Genomic DNA, 21,237 nt, shown 5'->3' with positions numbered 1-21,237 from the left:
AGGTAGATCTGTAATAAAACTCTATAAAAGTGTAATGCATTGTATGTTCACATGATCATGTACTGAGCACTGCAGATTACATGGTGCTTTACAAATAAAATAATCATAATAAAAATAATTCCAGCCTTGAAATCACGTGATTGCACCAACGACCACGTGATTCAGTTTTCCAAGTGTTTACATTGGTACAAGCAATTCCGGAGAAACCAGCAAGTCATTCATAGCGCAAAAATAGTCAAATTTATTTACAGAAACACAGGGTAAAAACACAGTAAAAGCAGCATACACTGGATCGTCTTACGCGTTTCGGCCTGCAAGCCTTATTTATAGACATAGATAACAGGCATATTGCCATTACTTAAATAGGCTGAAACCTAATTGGCTCAAGTGTATGCTGCAAACCATTGGCTGTATGTTTATGTGCAAATTTAAAGTGATATGGCTCCATTAACCCCCTATGTGTGATATAAATAGCATAAATCTATACCTTAAGATAGGCATACAAACAGAAGATTTAACTGACCCTGCTAACGGAATGATACATATTGATAACATAAGGGTCTAAAGTTTCAAAATTTAATTTGTGTACACCCACTATCTTTAATCTAATACATACAGGTATACCTCACTTTACAGCGCTTCACTTTACAGCGATTCGCTAATACAGCGCTTTGTTCAACCTTCAAGCATTTTGAAACAGTGCTGTAAATCATTGTGAGATTGCGAGAAAAGTGACTGGCACCATTTTGTTATGCTTAGTTCACTCTGTTAACTGCATTGCAGTGCAATCTGTGTCTCAGTGCTATAGTCTGGCAAATTTTACTACAGTAATTGTCACTACTTTACAGGTACAGTATTTATTGAATACTTGCTGTGCTAGTGTTAAACTAAACGTAGCACTATTGCACCCCTAATATATGTTAGTTCAAACATGTTTTTAAGATTTTAAACATTGAAAAGAAAGCTAAAACTGTCTTGTTTCACTTTAAGGCGGTTTTCACTTTACAGCGGGGCTCCGGTCCCTAACCCGCTGTATGAGCGGGGTATACCTGTATATTTAACTCTAGTACATACAGTGTGTCTGGGGTGGCTACTTCTGGCATGTAAGATTGTATTAGACATAATCGTTTTTTTATACAGAGATCTCTTAATCCTGCCTGTTTCTAGATCACCACTTAAAACAATGTCCAGATACGGGATGTTGGATTTTTTAAGATGGTAAGTGAACTGTAGGCCTACACTGTTGGTATTCAGAAAGTCAACAAATTATATACCCTCCTCTTCAGTTCATGTCCAGATGAAGAGGAGATCGTCAATATAACGCTTATATATTTTAATGTTGTGTCTAAAGGGATTAGACTCTCCAAAATGCGGGACCGCTCCCACCATCCCATGTAGAGATTAGGGTAGGCAGGCGCAAAATTTGCACCCTTTGCGGTCCCACGTCTCTGGAGGTAAAAATCACCTTCATATTGAAAGTTATGCGTCAGAAGAAAATCAAGGGCTCTACAAATAAACAGTCTCAAAATAGGACCAAAATTGCTGGAATGTTTAAGTAGATTAGACACTGCTCCTAATTTCAGACCATGTGAGATAGCAGAATATAATCCCACTACATCAATGGTAAAGCAGGAGCAGCAATCTTCCCACCTTATTTTATCCAAATTGGACACCAAATGTTTGGTGTCACGTAGATAAGAAGGAAGCTAAAAACACTATAAGTTGAAGTAGTGATTCTAACCGACTGGACAACCAACTTCATTCCGATTTTAACCACTTGCCCCTGGGCATGAATGGGTTAACAATACAGTTTTTCGTTTTGTAGGATTTTTAAAATTAAGATTTTCATTGTCTCTTTTGTAATATGTGCATCTCCTTACAATACAAAAATGCAGTATACACCCCTTAGCCAGACACCCTGTTTTCAGGGTAAAAAGTGGCTTTAGATCATTCCACTAGGGAAATAGAAGTACTGGCGAACATTCTTAAATAATCTCGCCAGCACAGAGACTTTTAGATTATTGGTTGAAAAGCCAGAAGTGACATTACAGGAAAGGAAGTGACAGGATGTTAAGAGATGAGGACAGCAATTAGAAGCCTTATTTGACACACAAGGATAACAAGGGCACTATATAGGCAAGCTCCTCATTGATTTATATTATTTTAAGATACTGTATTCAATTGTAGTATCTTTATTCTATATTCCTTTTGAGGAGTGGTGCTAGCATCTAATACTGAACTTGCAGAAAAATTGGGATATTTTCCCAGGAAAGAAATGCTGTGTAGCACTCTCTGCCCAGACTGGGGTAGAGCCACTAGTACCTTTTAAAATTTAACTTTTATTTTTCACTTTAAAAAGAATGGGTGAACACAAACAAATTAAAATATCTCTATCTCTAAATAGCTAGTGCCAAATATTTCTGGTTGCTATTAAATTATTCAAGTGACCGTCTGTCTTTGTAATTTTTATGTGTAGTTTTGTTAGATCAGTCGGTACTTTGTTATATTAGTCAAATCAGGTTAATCAGAACCTTGTAATGGGTATCTGTTGTGTTTAGCTGTCTCTTGTATTTTTCGAGGCTTGTATTGGTGTAAAGTTGGTTGGAATTAAGCCTGAGTGATAGCAAGGATTATCAGGTTTTATTCACATTGGTACATAGATTTTGGTGATGGTTGAATATTTTGAGATCTATTTTGCTTTATTGTACAAGTGTATGTGTGCCCTTATTTGGGTATCTCATATATGCAGAGTTATTTTTATAAGTTCCACTCCTGTTTTGCATAAATTCTGCACGCATATAACTGAAATCGGTTATTTTCCTTATAAATAAAGTAATCTCTCATTTATGTTGCGTGTATTTTTTGTAAACACTTGATTCAATAAAGACCCCAGTGTGCCTGAATTTTTACTAATAGTTTTTTCTAAGACCTATTATTCAAAATCTATCTTTCTATATATATCCTTTTTATTATCGATGGTGGGCTAATTATATATATATCTCTCAGTCTCCTTCCTCATTGGACACTCAGAGGCTGTTTTTATTTGTAGTTTCAGCTGCCACCTAAGATTTTTATCACTCAATGATGCTTTAATTCTTTGTATTGGGTGTATTCCCGGGTAGGCATATAGATTCTATGTCCATATAATCTAGATTGTTATGTTATTCCTACTTGGTGATACTGTTATCGTGTGTATATGTCGCTCGTGCTTGCTCCAACAATATTTAGTCACTTGTTAGATATTACTGTCTGAATACATATGTTTCTTTACTTGCAAACTAATGTGTATTTGTGTTGCTCGTGTCTGCTCCAACACTATTAAATTTTGCTGTATGAATACATATGTTTCTTTACTTGCAAACTATTGTGTATTTGTGTTGCTCGTATCTGCTTCAACACTGTTCAGTCACTTGTTAACCCCTTAAGGACCAGCGACGTACCCTGTATGTCGCTGGCCTTTTTTGGGACTTGATTGTTTTATAGCGCGGTCTTGCCACCAGCATTGAGACTGCTCTATTCTGCAAAGCCTGCTGGAGGGAGGGCATTAATAGTGTGTTCTTGCTAGACTTGTTCTATTATGTCCTGAAAAAACCCTTAACGACCAGTGACATACAGGGTACATTGTGGTCATTAAGGGGTTAAATATTACTGCCTAAATACATATTTATCTTTGCTTGATGATATACTGTGTAAGCTCCCCTGCTACATTCTTGTCTTAGAGATTGCCCTTCTTTGAGGGATAATTGGGTTGCTATGTTGTTTGTATATCACAACTATTGTGCGGTATTGCAGTATTGCTTTAAGTGCACAGTGTTGCCACAATCTGATTCCGGTTTTTTGCTAGAAATTCAGGCATTAGTTATCTTTGTAATAGAAGCTTTATTATTTGTTTTTACTCTTATATCGCACATATTGTGTGATTCTGAAATGTTATTATAATTTCACAATTTTGCAACACTTTAAATCTGTTTCCTTGCTGAGGACTCAGATATTTATGGTTATAGATATGATTCACCTCTAAGTTCGGTTTTCACTCAATACTCGTAACAGTAACTATTGGTTATATCTGGCAATAACTATTGGTTATATTTCTATGTGAATCTTTGCCAACACCCGGTACTATGTCATTATAAATTATTTGTGATAATATTTACAATGATTCCCTGACTGCCTCCCTACGCTGTTTTCACTACAGCTGAGTATGGCAGTGTATCATTAATACAAAGTTTGGTTCGGTTATAAATCTGTTAGTACCCGATGCCTCTACTTGGTCGGGCCCCCTTGTGACCCTAGTAAGGTTACGCTGGGGTTATTCGTTTAGATAAAGTTTCCCCTGAATTCTATTTTGATTCTTATCAGGATTAGCCCTTGACGCTGACACGCATTCACACACTGTCTACTATATTTCCCATTACTTATCCGGTTATGCACTAATAGAGATAGATTGATTTAAAACACATATATCACACTTTAGTGGGACCCCATCGTCCCACTCAACCCCCCTGACGTGTTTCGCCAGTTACGGCTTTATCAAAGGTCCTTTGATAAACGCGTCAGGGGGGTTGAGTGGGACGATGGGGTCCCACTAAAGTGTGATATATGTGTTTTAAATCAATCTATCTCTATTAGTGCATAACCGGATAAGTAATGGGAAATATAGTAGACAGTGTGTGAATGCGTGTCAGCGTCAAGGGCTAATCCTGATAAGAATCAAAATAGAATTCAGGGGAAACTTTATCTAAACGAATAACCCCAGCGTAACCTTACTAGGGTCACAAGGGGGCCCGACCAAGTAGAGGCATCGGGTACTAACAGATTTATAACCGAACCAAACTTTGTATTAATGATACACTGCCATACTCAGCTGTAGTGAAAACAGCGTAGGGAGGCAGTCAGGGAATCATTGTAAATATTATCACAAATAATTTATAATGACATAGTACCGGGTGTTGGCAAAGATTCACATAGAAATATAACCAATAGTTATTGCCAGATATAACCAATAGTTACTGTTACGAGTATTGAGTGAAAACCGAACTTAGAGGTGAATCATATCTATAACCATAAATATCTGAGTCCTCAGCAAGGAAACAGATTTAAAGTGTTGCAAAATTGTGAAATTATAATAACATTTCAGAATCACACAATATGTGCGATATAAGAGTAAAAACAAATAATAAAGCTTCTATTACAAAGATAACTAATGCCTGAATTTCTAGCAAAAAAACGGAATCAGATTGTGGCAACACTGTGCACTTAAAGCAATACTGCAATACCGCACAATAGTTGTGATATACAAACAACATAGCAACCCAATTATCCCTCAAAGAAGGGCAATCTCTAAGACAAGAATGTAGCAGGGGAGCTTACACAGTATATCATCAAGCAAAGATAAATATGTATTTAGGCAGTAATATTTAACAAGTGACTGAACAGTGTTGAAGCAGATACGAGCAACACAAATACACAATAGTTTGCAAGTAAAGAAACATATGTATTCATACAGCAAAATTTAATAGTGTTGGAGCAGACACGAGCAACACAAATACACATTAGTTTGCAAGTAAAGAAACATATGTATTCAGACAGTAATATCTAACAAGTGACTAAATATTGTTGGAGCAAGCACGAGCGACATATACACACGATAACAGTATCACCAAGTAGGAATAACATAACAATCTAGATTATATGGACATAGAATCTATATGCCTACCCGGGAATACACCCAATACAAAGAATTAAAGCATCATTGAGTGATAAAAATCTTAGGTGGCAGCTGAAACTACAAATAAAAACAGCCTCTGAGTGTCCAATGAGGAAGGAGACTGAGAGATATATATATAATTAGCCCACCATCGATAATAAAAAGGATATATATAGAAAGATAGATTTTGAATAATAGGTCTTAGAAAAAACTATTAGTAAAAATTCAGGCACACTGGGGTCTTTATTGAATCAAGTGTTTACAAAAAATACACGCAACATAAATGAGAGATTACTTTATTTATAAGGAAAATAACCGATTTCAGTTATATGCGTGCAGAATTTATGCAAAACAGGAGTGGAACTTATAAAAATAACTCTGCATATATGAGATACCCAAATAAGGGCACACATACACTTGTACAATAAAGCAAAATAGATCTCAAAATATTCAACCATCACCAAAATCTATGTACCAATGTGAATAAAACCTGATAATCCTTGCTATCACTCAGGCTTAATTCCAACCAACTTTACACCAATACAAGCCTCGAAAAATACAAGAGACAGCTAAACACAACAGATACCCATTACAAGGTTCTGATTAACCTGATTTGACTAATATAACAAAGTACCGACTGATCTAACAAAACTACACATAAAAATTACAAAGACAGACGGTCACTTGAATAATTTAATAGCAACCAGAAATATTTGGCACTAGCTATTTAGAGATAGAGATATTTTAATTTGTTTGTGTTCACCCATTCTTTTTAAAGTGAAAAATAAAAGTTAAATTTTAAAAGGTACTAGTGGCTCTACCCCAGTCTGGGCAGAGAGTGCTACACAGCATTTCTTTCCTGGGAAAATATCCCAATTTTTCTGCAAGCAATTAGAAGCCATCTGATAAAGCACATTTAACTCACAGTATGTGTGTAAAACTAAAGAAGAGACAAGCATGACAACCACATATAGACACAGCAAACCACAATCAACCAACCTCCTTAGGGGAATAGACCCCAACGAGTTCTGAGCACAGCTCCCTGGCTATGGGAATGAGCTGATCCAGTGAATGGGGAATGAGCTGATCCAGTGAATGTGGAGTAATGGGGTGGAAACACAACATAAACTGAACAAAACAAGACAAAATGGCAAAACAAACACATATACACTGCACACTGTAATGTATACGTTGTTACACTACCCACGGGGATGTACTACTGTATATTGCTACTGTTTAGCAATGTGACACTACAGTGGGACAGTGAAATTGACTAACGTCATTCATACAGTCAATAAATTCTGTTAAAATTACTTGTTTTGTTTTTAAATATATTTATGTATTTAGAAATATATTGTTAAATTACAGTATATTTTCCAAATGGCTAATAGAGGGTATATGTACATTATATACACTGATATACTGTATCTATGTGTTTCTACTAGTCTGGGACTACTAGATGTACATTTCCAGTGGTGAATCTGTGTGTGTTTTAGTTCTAGAATTTCATCAAAGTTCTTTACAAGTAGGTAATGCAAAAATGTTGTTTAATAAGTAGACAAGTGTGGAGATTTGTAAAAATATTAATGGAGAATTTCCTTCAAAACACAGTAGATTCCCTCAGGCCTTTAATTATCTGTAGGTAACTGGTAATATCACTGCAAAATCTACAGATAAGTTAATATAAATCAAATGGGGTTTTTTATTATTATTATTAGTTATTTGTAGAGCGCCAACAGATTCCACCCAACAGATTACTACTAATAATATTAAAACAGGGTTTCTAACAGTAACCTTCAGTACATACATGTTAAATTTAATCGATATTCTGCACCAATTCTTATGTTTCCTTTTAATGAAAGAACAACTAAAAAAAAAAAGATTTCACCAGACAGCTGTTTTTGATCAAAGCCAGCATTTGGAACGTACCTTCTTAGGTGAAAAGACCCCAAGGGTTCCTCCATCCTCCCTCATCGCCACACCCATTTCTGCTAGCAAAGCTTCCCTGCATGGACAAGAGAACAAGTTGTGAAATATGTAGATGTGGAGAACATATTAAAACCACATAAAAGTACCAGGCTGTCCAAGCACAGCAACCGCAGGTGCCATACCACAACCGTTATAACTTGTTTATATACTTTCATGCTTTCATTTCCAGATATTTAGTTTGATTCTACCTATGAGGTCTAACAATCTATTCAGCTTTTATTTATATTGTTGTTCATTTTTTATTATATTTTCTGACTTCACAAAGAACATCTTCTATTATATCCCTTTTCATTTATATGTTACCAGTGTTCTGAAATGTTGTATTTTGCAATGTCATCATACAGGTCATCACTAAATTTCACATATTAATCAAGTAAATAAGGAGACATATGTATCAGAGCAAATAGTCAAGGTCATCAAAAAGTAATGACTCTGTCTTGTGAAAATGCCCCCCTGAGACCCCACTGACGCTTATGTGACCTGAGATGGGAGACCTGCTTTGAGGAGTTGAGGCTGGAAAAAGTTAGGATCTACTTTATGGGCTCCATTTATGAAGCTGCCAAGGCAGTTTTGGAGCAATTTTGGTGTTGGATCACTGATGCAGGCCTGCAGTCTCAAGTTAATAAGCAGTGGTTTTTAGACTGATGCTTCCTAAACTCTCTGCCAGCTTAGAGGTGGCACACTTAAACATCCTGGAGTTATGAATGACCACAGGAGGTGCAGCTGCACAAGTAATTGTTTGTGCAATCTTAAAGGGATAGGAAACCCAGAGCCGCTGGAAATGGCAGCGTCTTCACACACTCACTGTGAGAAGGTGTCAGCTGGTCGCCGGGCATTGCCTAGAGAGTAGCTGTTGTCTCATTAGCAGAGGCGCCCGGACCATGTGTTGCCTGAGTTGATTGAAAGGAAATTAAGACTCTAATATCGGTGATGGAGCTCGGCCGTGCAGGCAAATGGCCGCAAGACGATTTAGCTGGAGAAAGGACCCAGGACGATCCTCAAGCCACAAACACTCACCAACGATGCCTACCAGTACCTGAGCATATAGGGATACTGCCCGGAATAGAATGGTAGCATTCTGAGCCCATGATACGGCCACTACGGACTGTTTGCTAACTGCAATAGGAGAACTGCCGCCATCTTGGAAAAGCTGTGTGTAGGCCATGCAGCTAAACTGAGCAGGACGTCTCCCATGCTTCGCTTCTAAAAAGGGTAAGATAGACACAATGACCCTTAAAACTAAGCCGACCTCACACCCGGACTAAGAAGCACCAGTAACATTTATTAACCCCTTGAGGTACGATTAGTGACAAGAACTTTGCCCAGGACGCATTGACACCTCTCTTCTCCCCATATACATGAACAGCCACGAAGGAGTGAGGGTTGCCGAAAGGGCTTAATGTGAATCCAAACAAACTGTAAGATGAAGTCCCTTATTATTAATATCAGCAGGGACATGTAAAAAACACAACATGTGCTCAATATAAAATATAAAGGCCGCTCAATACACCTCAGAGTAGTCATACCTCCACCTGCAGGGGCACCCCCCAGAGACGTCATTCTCAAATTCTCAAATTCCTGAGATTTACAGACAAGGAGGAAATCTGGACCAAATAAAGACAGACAAGAAAGATATCCTACCTAGATCACTCGCTGCAAATCTACCCAGACTTATGTCCAGGCACCCTACAACACAGAAGAGATGTACGATTCATCACCACAGTACTGCAGGAGAAGAACATCAAGTACCGCTGGGGGTACCCATTCAGCCTAGTAGTAATCAGTCAGGGGCATACCCACACCTATAGAGGACCACAGGATCTGGAGACCTTTTCCAAAGGACTGGGACTGTTATTACACCCCCACACCCACTCGAGAAGCCACCAGACTCTGCAACTTCGATGCTACAACTCACAGCAGCTGTAAATTGTGATGTAGGGATGAGATGCCTGACTTACTTCCAATTCCCATGGTTTGGTGAGATTGATACAGACATTTACTGTTAAATTGTTTTATCTTCCTTTCCACTTAAGATTTAGGTACCAATGACTGTCCTCCGATAGAGGAGAGCCCCTCGTTTAGGAGGATATTCTAAAATATGGACATGCTGTAAAGACAGTTATAGGCGTTAATACGCTTATACAGCGATATGGACACATTAAACAATAGATTGTTGATGTTGGTTAGTTTACCTTGAATATTTATGAGCCACCTGAGTTTTTGTACTAGGGCCCTAATATTATGCGTTCTCTTATAACAGCTCTTGTACACACCACTTCGAAATAGTGGCTGTGAAACGGTTATGCACCCACTTGGGTACAAGTAACCGGCTGACCCCTATTTCTCTATTATGATTATTTTGTTGGAGGGAAAAATTCCCAGTTTCCTCCGCTAATGTTTTTACATGTATTATTGGTTATTTGTTCATGTTATTTTTGTTGTTGTTTATTTCTTAACACAATGTGCTCGCCTGCTCACCTTCACATCCCTCGATGATTACCTACTGAGATATCCTATATGTTATACCATGCTTAGTGTTGCCCACTGCCTACATGTGACACATTCAAGACCCTGTACTGACCAATTGCTCTCGACTACACTGATATACTATGGCTCCTAGTAATACACTGCTGAATATATTAACAGTCAACACAAAAGGCTTTAACAGCCCAAATAAGAGAAGTATAGCCATCAGGGAATTTAAAGATAACAAAGGTTACATCATTTTACTCCAAGAAACTCACTTTCTTCACAAGAAAGAGCCCAAAACGTTCAAATACAAATTTGGTGAGGCATTTTACGCATCAAATCACAGCAAAACTAATGGGGTGGGCATATTAATTAGACAGGGTTTTCCCTTTACTCTATTTAGCTTAACACGGGATCAGGAGGGTAGATATTTGATTCTAGTTGGTAAACTATACAATACAATAGTTACACTGGCCTGTGTGTATGCCCCTAATACCCAACAAGACCATTTTTTCAAACGCCTCTCTGACACTATACTGGAAATCAAAAAGGGCAAGTTGATATTAGGTGGGGACCTCAATGTCTCTCTTAACACTTCTCTGGACACTTCAACAGGTCTCTCCTCAACACCAAACAGAGTACTATACAGAGTTAAACAACACATTAGAGACCTAGCGATACATGACGTATGGAGGATACATCACATGGAAGATCGCTAATACACGTTCTTTTCCTTCCCCCACTCCCGCTTTTCCTGCATTGACTACATTTTTCTGGATGTGTCCTGTCTATCCCTGGCAGTTAGATCCACAATATCCCCTACAGGCTGGACAGACCATTTGATGGTATGTTGCACAGTCAATTGGCCATCAGCCCCACACTCCATGTTTGTCTGGAAATTAGACGATGACCTACTAGACCACCCACTTTATCTAGATAAAAATTGAGACACTTCTTCAGGAATACTTTAACTTAAACGTATCCTCTATACACGACTTTAGACTTATCTGGGAGGCTCATAAGAGCACACTTAGAGGGGATCTTATTAGCATGCAGTCCCATAGACACAAACAACAGCGACATTGAGGAGAAACTCAAACTCTCACTGACAGATGAAAATCTGAAAAAGGACCTACAAACACAAAGGTCGATAGTCAATACTTTATTAGATAGAGATTGCAAACAGCTCGCACTCAAACTACAGCAAACTTAGGCCTAGATTTGGAGTTTGGCGTTAGCCGTGAAAACCAGCGTTAGAGGCTCCTAACGCTGGTTTTAGGCTACCGCCGGTATTTGGAGTCACTCAAAATAGGGTCTAACGCTCACTTTCCAGCCGCGACTTTTCCATACCGCAGATCCCCTTACGTAAATTGCGTATCCTATTTTTTCAATGGGATTTTTATAACTCCGGTATTTAGAGTCGTTTCTGAAGTGAGCGTTAGACATCTAACGACAAAACTCCAGCCGCAGGAAAAAAGTCAGTAGTTAAGAGCTTTCTAGGCTAACGCCGGTTTATAAAGCTCTTAACTACTGTGCTCTAAAGTACACTAACATCCATAAACTACCTATGTACCCCTAAACCGAGGTCCCCCCACATCGCCGACACTCTAAAAAAATTTTTTAACCCCTAATCTGCCGACCGCCACCTACGTTATACTTATGTACCCCTAATCTGCTGCCCCTAACACCGCCGACCCCTGTATTATATTTATTAACCCCTAATCTGCCCCCCTCTTCGTCGCTTCCACCTGCCTACACTTATTAAACCCTAATCTGCCGACCGCAAAGCGCCGCCACCTACGTTATCCTTATGTACCCCTAATCTGCTGCCCCTAACACCGCCGACCCCTATATTATATTTATTAACCCCTAATCTGCCCCCCTCAACGTCGCCTCCACCTGCCTACACTTATTAACCCCTAATCTGCCGACCGCTTAGAGTAGGTGTAATTAGGACCGCTCAGGTCCGGTCGGCAGATTAGGGGTTAATAAGTGTAGGCAACAGCCAATAGAATGCGAGCTCAATCTGATTGGCTGATTGGATTAGGGTTAGACTTAGCTTTAGGGGTTAATACATTTATTAGAATAGCGGCGAGATTCGGTCGGCAGATTAGGGATTAATAATTGAAGTTAGATGTCGGCGATGTTAGGGAGGGCAGATTAGGGGTTAATACTATTTATGATAGGGTTAGTGAGGCGGATTAGGGGTTAATAACTTTATTATAGTAGCGCTCAGGTCCGGTCGGCAGATTAGGGGTTAATAAGTGTAGGCAACAGCCAATAGAATGCGAGCTCAATCTGATTGGCTGATTGGATCAGCCAATCGGATTGAACTTGATTCTGATTGGCTGATTCCATCAGCCAATCAGAATATTCCTACCTTAATTCCGATTGGCTGATAGAATCCTATCAGTCAATCGGAATTCGAGGGACGCCATCTTGGACGTCATTTAAAGGAACCGTCATTCGTCGTTCAGTCGTCGGCCAGGATGGATGTTCCGCGGTGGAGGTCTTCAGGATGCTGCCGCTTCGCTCCGGATGGATGCCGCTTGGATGAAGACTTCAATCGGATGGAAGACCTCTTCTGCCCCGCTTGGATGAAGACTTCAGCCGGATCATGGACCTCTTCAGCCCCCCGCTTGGGCTTGGATCAGGACATCGGAGGAGCTCTTCTGGACCGATCGGTGAACCTGGTATGGTAAAGACAAGGTAGGATGATCTTCAGGGGCTTAGTGTTAGGTTTATTTAAGGGGGGTTTGGGTTAGATTAGGGGTATGTGGGTGCTGGGTTGTAATGTTGGGGGGCTTGGGTATTGTATGTTTTTTTTTACAGGCAAAAGAGCTGTATTTCTTGGGGCATGCCCCGCAAAGGGCCCTGTTCAGGGCTGGTAAGGTAAAAGAGCTTTGAACTTTAGTAATTTAGAATAGGGTAGGGCATTTTTTTATTTTGGGGGGCTTTGTTATTTTATTAGGGGGCTTAGAATAGGTGTAATTAGTTTAAAATTGTTGTAATATTTTTCTTATGTTTGTAAATATTTTTTTAGTTTTTGTAACTTAGTTCTTTTTTATTTTTTGTACTTTAGCTAGTTTATTTAATTGTATTTATTTGTAGCAATTGTATTTAATTAATTAATTTAGGTTAATTGTAGGTAATTGTAGGTAGTTTATTTAATTAATTTATTGATAGTCTAGTGTTAGGTTTATTTGTAACTTAGGTTAGGATTTCTTTTACAGGTAAATTTGTAATTATTTTAACTATTTTAGCTATTAAATAGTTCTTAACTATTTAATAGCTATTGTACCTGGTTAAAATAAATACAAAGTTACCTGTAAAATAAATATAAATCCTAAAATAGCTATAATATAATTATAATTTATATTGTAGCTATATTAGGATTTATTTTACAGGTAAGAATTTAGCTTTAAATAGGAATAATTTATTTAATAAGAGTTAATTAATTTCGTTAGATTTAAATTATATTTAAGTTAGGGGGGTGTTAGTGTTAGGGTTAGACTTAGCTTTAGGGGTTAATACATTTATTAGAATAGCGGTGAGCTCCAGTCGGCAGATTAGGGGTTAATGTTTGAAGTTAGGTGTCGGCGATGTTAGGGAGGGCAGATTAGGGGTTAATACTATTTATGATAGGGTTAGTGAGGCGGATTAGGGGTTAATAACTTTATTATAGTAGCGCTCAGGTCCGGTCGGCAGATTAGGGGTTAATAAGTGTAGGCAGGTGGAGGCGACGTTGTGAGACCTTTGACAGCTTTTGAGTCTTTGTGCCACAAAACATCCCCTACACGACACGCACTGTCCATTATCTATGTATTACTGAAACAGACCGATCCGGGTCATGCGCCTCATTTTATTAACAAATGGGGGGAAGAGTTAGGAGTGCAGATTTCACACATTGACTCCTCTAAAATATACACAGCCATTAAGAAATCAGCCACATCCAGTAAATTCATTGAACTGAATATGAAACTACTACACAGGTAGTATCTCACTCCATCACGCTGTAAGACAATTTTTTAAAATGTTACCGACATCTGTTGGAGATGCCAAACCCACACTGGCCATATGACACATATTTGGTGGCTGTGTCCTAACATAATATGGGAAGATATCTCAAAGGAAACTTCAAAGTAATTAGATAGACCTCTGCCGTTTTTTAAAATGTTACCGACATCTGTTGGAGATGCCAAACCCACACTGGCCATATGACACATATTTGGTGGCTGTGTCCTAACATAATATGGGAAGATATCTCAAAGGAAACTTAAAAGTAATTAGATAGACCTCTGCCGTTAGATCCATACCTCTGGTTATTCCATATCACTTTAACATAAGCATTGTAAATCATTGCTACAGTTTAAAAACAATATGTCCCTTTGGTCGTGCGGTTTTGATTACCCCATGCTTTCAATGCCTAAAAAGATTTTACATTTTAAATAGGTGCTCTGTTATTCTCAAATTTCTCAATTTCTTCCCTTTATGCAATATGTGCAATGATAAGTATAGAATCCACTTTGATTACATGTCTGTTATTCACACCTTTGTATCACAGTTTAACCTGGAATGTTTAATTGTTCATTATGTACAGCTGGGGCTCTGTCCTTTCAGTCACATGGGCTATTTAAGTCCAGTGCCTGTCTTTGCAGAGTGTGTCTATGAATAAGGCTAGTATGTAGCCGAAACGCGTAAGACAGCCCAGCATTTTGTTTTATGCTCACTTTGTTTTTATTCACTTTTTTCTTTTTTGGTTTCAAATAAATATGCATCTTTAGAACTTTACAGTGCCTTGGAGACTCGCATGGTTTTTTGCTCTCATCTGTTGTTTGGATACATTGTTACCATGCTAGAATCTCGGCACTCAGGTGAACCACAGGTGCATGGGGCTACTTTCGAGTAGTAGGGAATCCTATTGGTGCAGGAGACGATTCGCGTCACGGACCGGAAGCACCCGACAACGCTCAGCCACAGCGTGCAAACCTAACAGCACTACGGAGGCTACAGAACGGTACACACACACGGATGACAAGTGGAGCACCGGATAAAGACCTCCACGAGTGAGGAATCAGAGGTGCAGTGAGGAATCAGAGGCGGGGATTTTCTAAGGCTCCCGGAGACAAGCTTAAATAGCAAACGTGGTGAGTCATACACCACACCGGTGTTTAAGCCGCATCATTGTTATATATATACTCACCTGCCTACACCTCATATTCTGCTTCACCCATAATACCGTACCATTTTGCATTGTTTGCACGTTAAAACATACAGCTTATACAGCCTGGACAGGATTTATTTCCCTCCCCATGCACCATTCACACCTTGAGCTGCACTAGGAAGAATTTTTTCTCTGAACACATGCATATTCCATATCACTCCCAGAAAATTTACCATAGTGCAGGTCAAACTCTTTAACATAGCAAGTAATAGTTTAAATATATTGATAGCCAGGAACTGGAAAAGTTCTGTCATCCCGACTACGGCACAGTGGGTGCAAGAATGTAATTACTCCATACTAGTAGAAGAGTACCACTACATCAAGCACCGGAAATTAGATATATACATGCAACTTAAGATACTCTGGGAGGAATATTTGAGAGATAAGTTGAACCCAGGTACATCATAACATTTACAACCTATAGAGTACAAGGATATCTGAATGGGGCACACATGGGGGGAATGGAGATCTGTGCATTTGAAGGTAAAAGAAACTCAGGGCCTCTGGGCAACACATTGACATCTCACAATGGATAATCTAAGCACCTAGAAATCAGGGCTGTTGGGGGATAGTTCACTTTTACTGTTGTATGATGAGAATTTTATGTCAGGTCGCACAACGTGTTTTGTTTCATATGTTACTTATTTGTTTTCAATGTCTTCTTTTTACTATATGTTATCTGTACTGCGCATGTGCAGTCTGCACAGTTGTAAACCCATTCTAATGTGTAATAATATCAAATGCATATGCGCAATGTATATATTTTGCAAAATAAAAATCATTTTTGAAAAAAAAAGGGATAGGAAACCCCAATAAAAAAAAAATCTTGAATCAGAGTAAACATGTTAAACAACTTTCTAATTTACTTCTATTATAACATTTGCTCCATTCTCTTTGTATCATTTGTTGAAGGAGCAACAATGCACTAGTGGGAGCTAGCTAAACACATCTGGTGAGCCAATGATGAGAGGCATATATGTGCACCCACCAATCAGCAACTAGCTTCTAATAGTGGCATTACAGCTCCTGAACCTACCTATGTATGTTTTTTAAACAAAGGATATCAAGAAAACAATGCAAATTTGATAGTAGAAGTAAATCAGAAAGTTGTTTAAAATTGCAAGTTCTATCTAAATCATGAAAGTTTACATTTTTCTTTACTGTTCCTTTAAATTCAACCATCAAATACTGCCTTTCTCCCTGAGAAGGCAGAAGGATAGGTTCCCTGCTTGGGGACATTTTTCACCCATACTAAAATAAAAGTTGACCTTTGTGTGTGCTTATGTGTGAGTATGTGCCTGTGTGCATTTATTTTGTACTCAGATCTTGTGCAATCCCGTGCTTACTGTGCATATATTTTATAAATGACTTTAATGTTCATTAAACCTCCTATACTCCCTTTAATCATCCTCCAAGTTATGAATATCCTCCCTCTCTCCTTTCTCATCCTCCCCCTCTTGTTCCCTTTCTCCTGCCTCACTTCTGAGTCGCTACCTGTCCATGCGAATTGCCTCTGTCCTGCGAAGTTTCTCTTCCCATGTTTCATTCAGCTCAGCAATAATCTTTTCTGTTTCCTGTTGCAAATGGTAACGAAATTAGAAAAGTTTTAATAAATGTGCTAAAATATCTATTGCTATAGTAAGCATATAAGTTTTTTGGATCATATCTACAGTAATTCTAGAAATAATGTTTTATTATTAAATAAACAATTTAAACTTATAAAATAATGCTCTAATTTGTTACCATATTTTATTATTAAACAAATGCTACGAGTGGAACACAAAGTTATCAACCAAATGATCTTCCACACCCATACTGAGCAGGACACCCCAGTATTTGGTGCTGGGCCAGGTTACACATTAGCACACTTTCTGATTTTTTCACTTGAATCATTTCTTTACAACTTGTAATATGCACATAAGTTACCCCGGCTCTGATATTGGTTATCGAGACCCATGCTAACTTTACTGCGCCACTTGTAATCTAGCCCAATGTAGTTATTCAGATACATATTATACTGCACATTTATTTATTTTTTTAAAGACTGCAATTTACTTGAAAATCAATTTAAATTTGCTTTGCACAAAATCTATGAATTTCCAATGCTGAATATTGAATAAAATACTAATATTTCTACTCTAAAGCAAGTTAGATTGAGACAGATGAGTATTCTGCACACCTTGAGTCTTTCAATAGCCTCTTCACTGCCAGGAGTAAATGCCAGACGGTCATGCAGGCTGCAGACAGATGCGGCTCGGCTGGATAAACCAGACATGGAAGACGAAGGGCTCATACCCGTCAGGGCATTGACGGCTGTGAAGAGATTGTCAGGAGCATGATGCTTGTGTAGGACATTCCCATTATCCACAGGACACACATCTACAGATGCAAGAGCCAGACAGGCAGGGCAAAGGGACATCACAAAACAAGGAGAGAGGATATGGGATATTGAAATGACAGCAAACACAATGAATGTAATGAAGAGAGGGGGGATGTGTGCAATTGTATGCAATGTGCATGGTGATAAACACAATGAATGTAATGAAGAGAGAGGGAATGTGTGTAATGGTATGCAATGTGCATGGTGATAAACACAATGAATGTAATGAAGAGAGAGGGAATGTGTGTAATTGTATGCAATGTGCATGGTGATAAACACAATGAATGTAGAGAAGAGAGGGGGGATGTGTGTAATGGTATGCAATGTGCATGGTGATAAACACAATGAATGTAGAGAAGAGAGGGGGAATGTGTGTAATTGTATGCAATGTGCATGGTGATAAACACAATGAATGTAATGAAGAGAGAGCGAATGTGTGTAATTGTATGCAATGTGCATGGTGATAAACACAATGAATGTAGAGAAGAGAGAGAGAATGTGTGTAATGGTATGCAATGTGCATGGTGATAAACACAATGAATGTAGAGAAGAGAGAGAGAATGTGTGTAATGGTATGCAATGTGCATGGTGATTAACACAATGAATGTAGAGAAGAGAGAGGGAATGTGCGTAATTGTATGCAATGTACATGGTGATCAAAACAAATAGTGTAACCATACAAGCAGAGACAGAAATGGTAATAAAAAAAATCAAACCAAGAGAAACAAAGAAGAGACATTGGGGGAAATGGAAGCAAAATATTCAAAAAACATAAGATAATGCAAATATATTATGATAAAGGGTTAAATCCAATTATAGAAATAAGGGCAATAATTGTGATAAGGTGGAAATGCGGGTAAAAATGTAAAGAGTGAGAATTTAATGGGGAAAAAGAGGTACAGGTGTTTTTGTAAGAAGGGGAGAGAAGGATTTAGGACAAGCAGGGAAGCAAGAAGAGAAAGTTTTGTTTGGATGCTGTTGATAACATTATGTGGGGTGGACACGAGGAGCCAAAATATTATTATGTGACAAATGTCACCAATACAGGAGTTAGATATGTCATGTTTAGCACCTCCATGACATAATGAGTGCAAGATAAATGTTGTTGGGTCAGGGCTTCAGAAAGCTGTACATTTCCATAGTATTTAGTTCTAATGATTCTTCAGAGTGAGTTTCAAATTTCAATATGCATTTAAATAAGGTGTCCTCTTTATCCAAACGTAATCTAGAAGCTGTACAACAAAAGCAATGGCGTCAGGATTTTCTGGTTTATCCAAGACAGCTTTTTCCTTCTAGAGCAACATTTTAAAGTGGTACACACGACCTTCATATATTTGTTATGTTGCGAATGCCAGTTTCTACAACATATTGGATTAACTTGCATCTAATTAAACATACACACTATACTTACCGATGGAAAAAAACATCTCCTGTAACTAAATGTTCACACAATTTTATTTTGTTAGCACTAAAGTCTTGAGACTGAGTTGAGAAATCTGTTACTGCTCATTCTCTAAATTAGACTCTTAAGATAGATTTCTGAACCTTTATTCTCCATTTGTAGATACCCATGGTAATTTGCCTAACGATAAAAACTCCCTGCCATGACAGGTTTATATTTAATGATACTGAAGATGAGCATCTTTTTTATGATCATTATTTTTCAGTATATATTGAAATATTATGCTTTTTAATTGATATACTTTGTCCTTATCTTCTACATAATAATTCAGTACACCATACTTGCTTGTAGTAGTGAGACCACTCACTGTCTATAATGTCAGACAAGCCTTGAGCTCCCAACAGATCCCGCAGACGTTGCACCTCATCTTTAAGTTCACGGATCAGGCGGTTATTTGGATCCTCATTGATAACAGCGTTGCAACGGATCTGTTTGGCGCGATCAGCATACCTGAAAGAAAAAAACAGCAAACTTTATTAAATTATAGGATTATATTTTCCCTGCTGTGCTGCCTTTGTAATAAAAAGATAAGCTTTGGTCTACATCTCTACCTTCTCTTTTTGCAAGGGAAAATATCATTACCCAGCCTAATTGGTAATGATTATCTGGGAATACAACTGCTAACTGGGAAATGTGCTAATATACAACTGCGGCGTACTGATTAAGCTAAATGCTGAAAGTCTTTTATAACACAGGTGTGAGAATGCCGTAGCAACCCCTTGAAGCCTTTACAATCATGTCTTTGCATAGACTTACCGCAAGGTACTGAGAGTCTCATCATAATTGATGTCTGCAGGGCTCAGGGCAGCCACCATGGCAGTTCGAGAGTTTCCACCTGTCAGGTAGACAAATGTCAGCAACAGGAAATAGCCACATCAGATTGTAAAATTGAATACAGTAAGGCATAATGGCACATGAAATTGAAAATCATAAACTACATTTGTTGGGTTAAAGGGACATTATACACTCATTTTTTCTTTCCAGAAATGTTTTGTAGCTGATCTATTTATATAGCCCATAAAGTTTTTTTTAAAAAATGTATAGTTTTGCTTAGTTTTAAATAACATTGCTCTGATTTTCAGACTTTTAACCAAGCCCCAAAGTTTTAGGAGAATACCGTCAGATACCTACTGCAGCTTGCTTCTGTTTGTGTAAAGGGTTATACTGGATTTTTATATCAGTATCTGTGCATATTATTCTTTATAGTAGCATCTATTACATGCAGTTATATGACAATTGGTGTATACTGTCCCTTTAACAGTAAGATTTGGTATTGTTCCTTTTCTGTGTATTTTGTGTGACCATTGTGACACCTATTATAATTATATTGGCCAGAAAAGTAAGTGTTTTTTATCTGCCATTAAACTATACGTTTTTGGAACAGTATACTTTTGTCTTTATTCTATTGAAAATAGTTGGAAAGAAAACATTCTGTTATTGCTGTGTCTTTTTCTATGTTCCCACACACTATGGGCTAGATTACAAGTGGTGCACTATTGATAGTGCGGGACACAATAAGCAATATTGTGACCGAGCTAACTTGCGCACATATTACAAGTTAAAAGTAAACAGATGTGCTTGAGCACAAACATAAATACATTAAAGTGTTACACTTATATATACCGTTTCTGGTCAAAATATAATATAAATATTAAAAAAGTTTTTTTTATAAGGTTTAAAAGGTGCAGGGAGTGCAGAATTATTAGGCAAGTTGTATTTTTGAGGATTAATTTTATTATTGAACAACAACCATGTTCTCAATGAACCCAAAAAACTCATTAATATCAAAGCTGAATATTTTTGGAAGTAGTTTTTAGTTTGTTTTTAGTTTTAGCTATTTTAGGGGGATATCTGTGTGTGCAGGTGACTATTACTGTGCATAATTATTAAGCAACTTAACAAAAAACAAATATATACCCATTTCAATTATTTATTTTTACCAGTGAAACCAATATAACATCTCAACATTCACAAATATACATTTCTGACATTCAAAAACAAAACAA

General features: G+C 37.9%; 1 protein-coding gene across 1 annotated transcript in view; it reads right to left on the bottom strand.

The window, feature by feature from the left end:
- Positions 1 to 21,237, bottom strand: part of KIF1A (kinesin family member 1A) — a 200,416-nt gene that overhangs the window by 110,121 nt on the left and 69,058 nt on the right. The window contains 5 exon segments of the mRNA XM_053711551.1: positions 7,637 to 7,712; positions 16,884 to 16,963; positions 17,569 to 17,702; positions 19,539 to 19,681; positions 19,988 to 20,066. Coding sequence (XP_053567526.1) covers positions 7,637 to 7,712; positions 16,884 to 16,963; positions 17,569 to 17,702; positions 19,539 to 19,681; positions 19,988 to 20,066 — 512 coding nt within the window.

This window comes from Bombina bombina, chromosome 4, assembly GCF_027579735.1.
Source record: "Bombina bombina isolate aBomBom1 chromosome 4, aBomBom1.pri, whole genome shotgun sequence".
Classification (NCBI taxonomy): domain Eukaryota; kingdom Metazoa; phylum Chordata; class Amphibia; order Anura; family Bombinatoridae; genus Bombina; species Bombina bombina.
The sequence above is the reverse complement of the archived record's forward strand: the minus strand, read 5'-3'. Positions and strand labels throughout refer to the sequence as shown.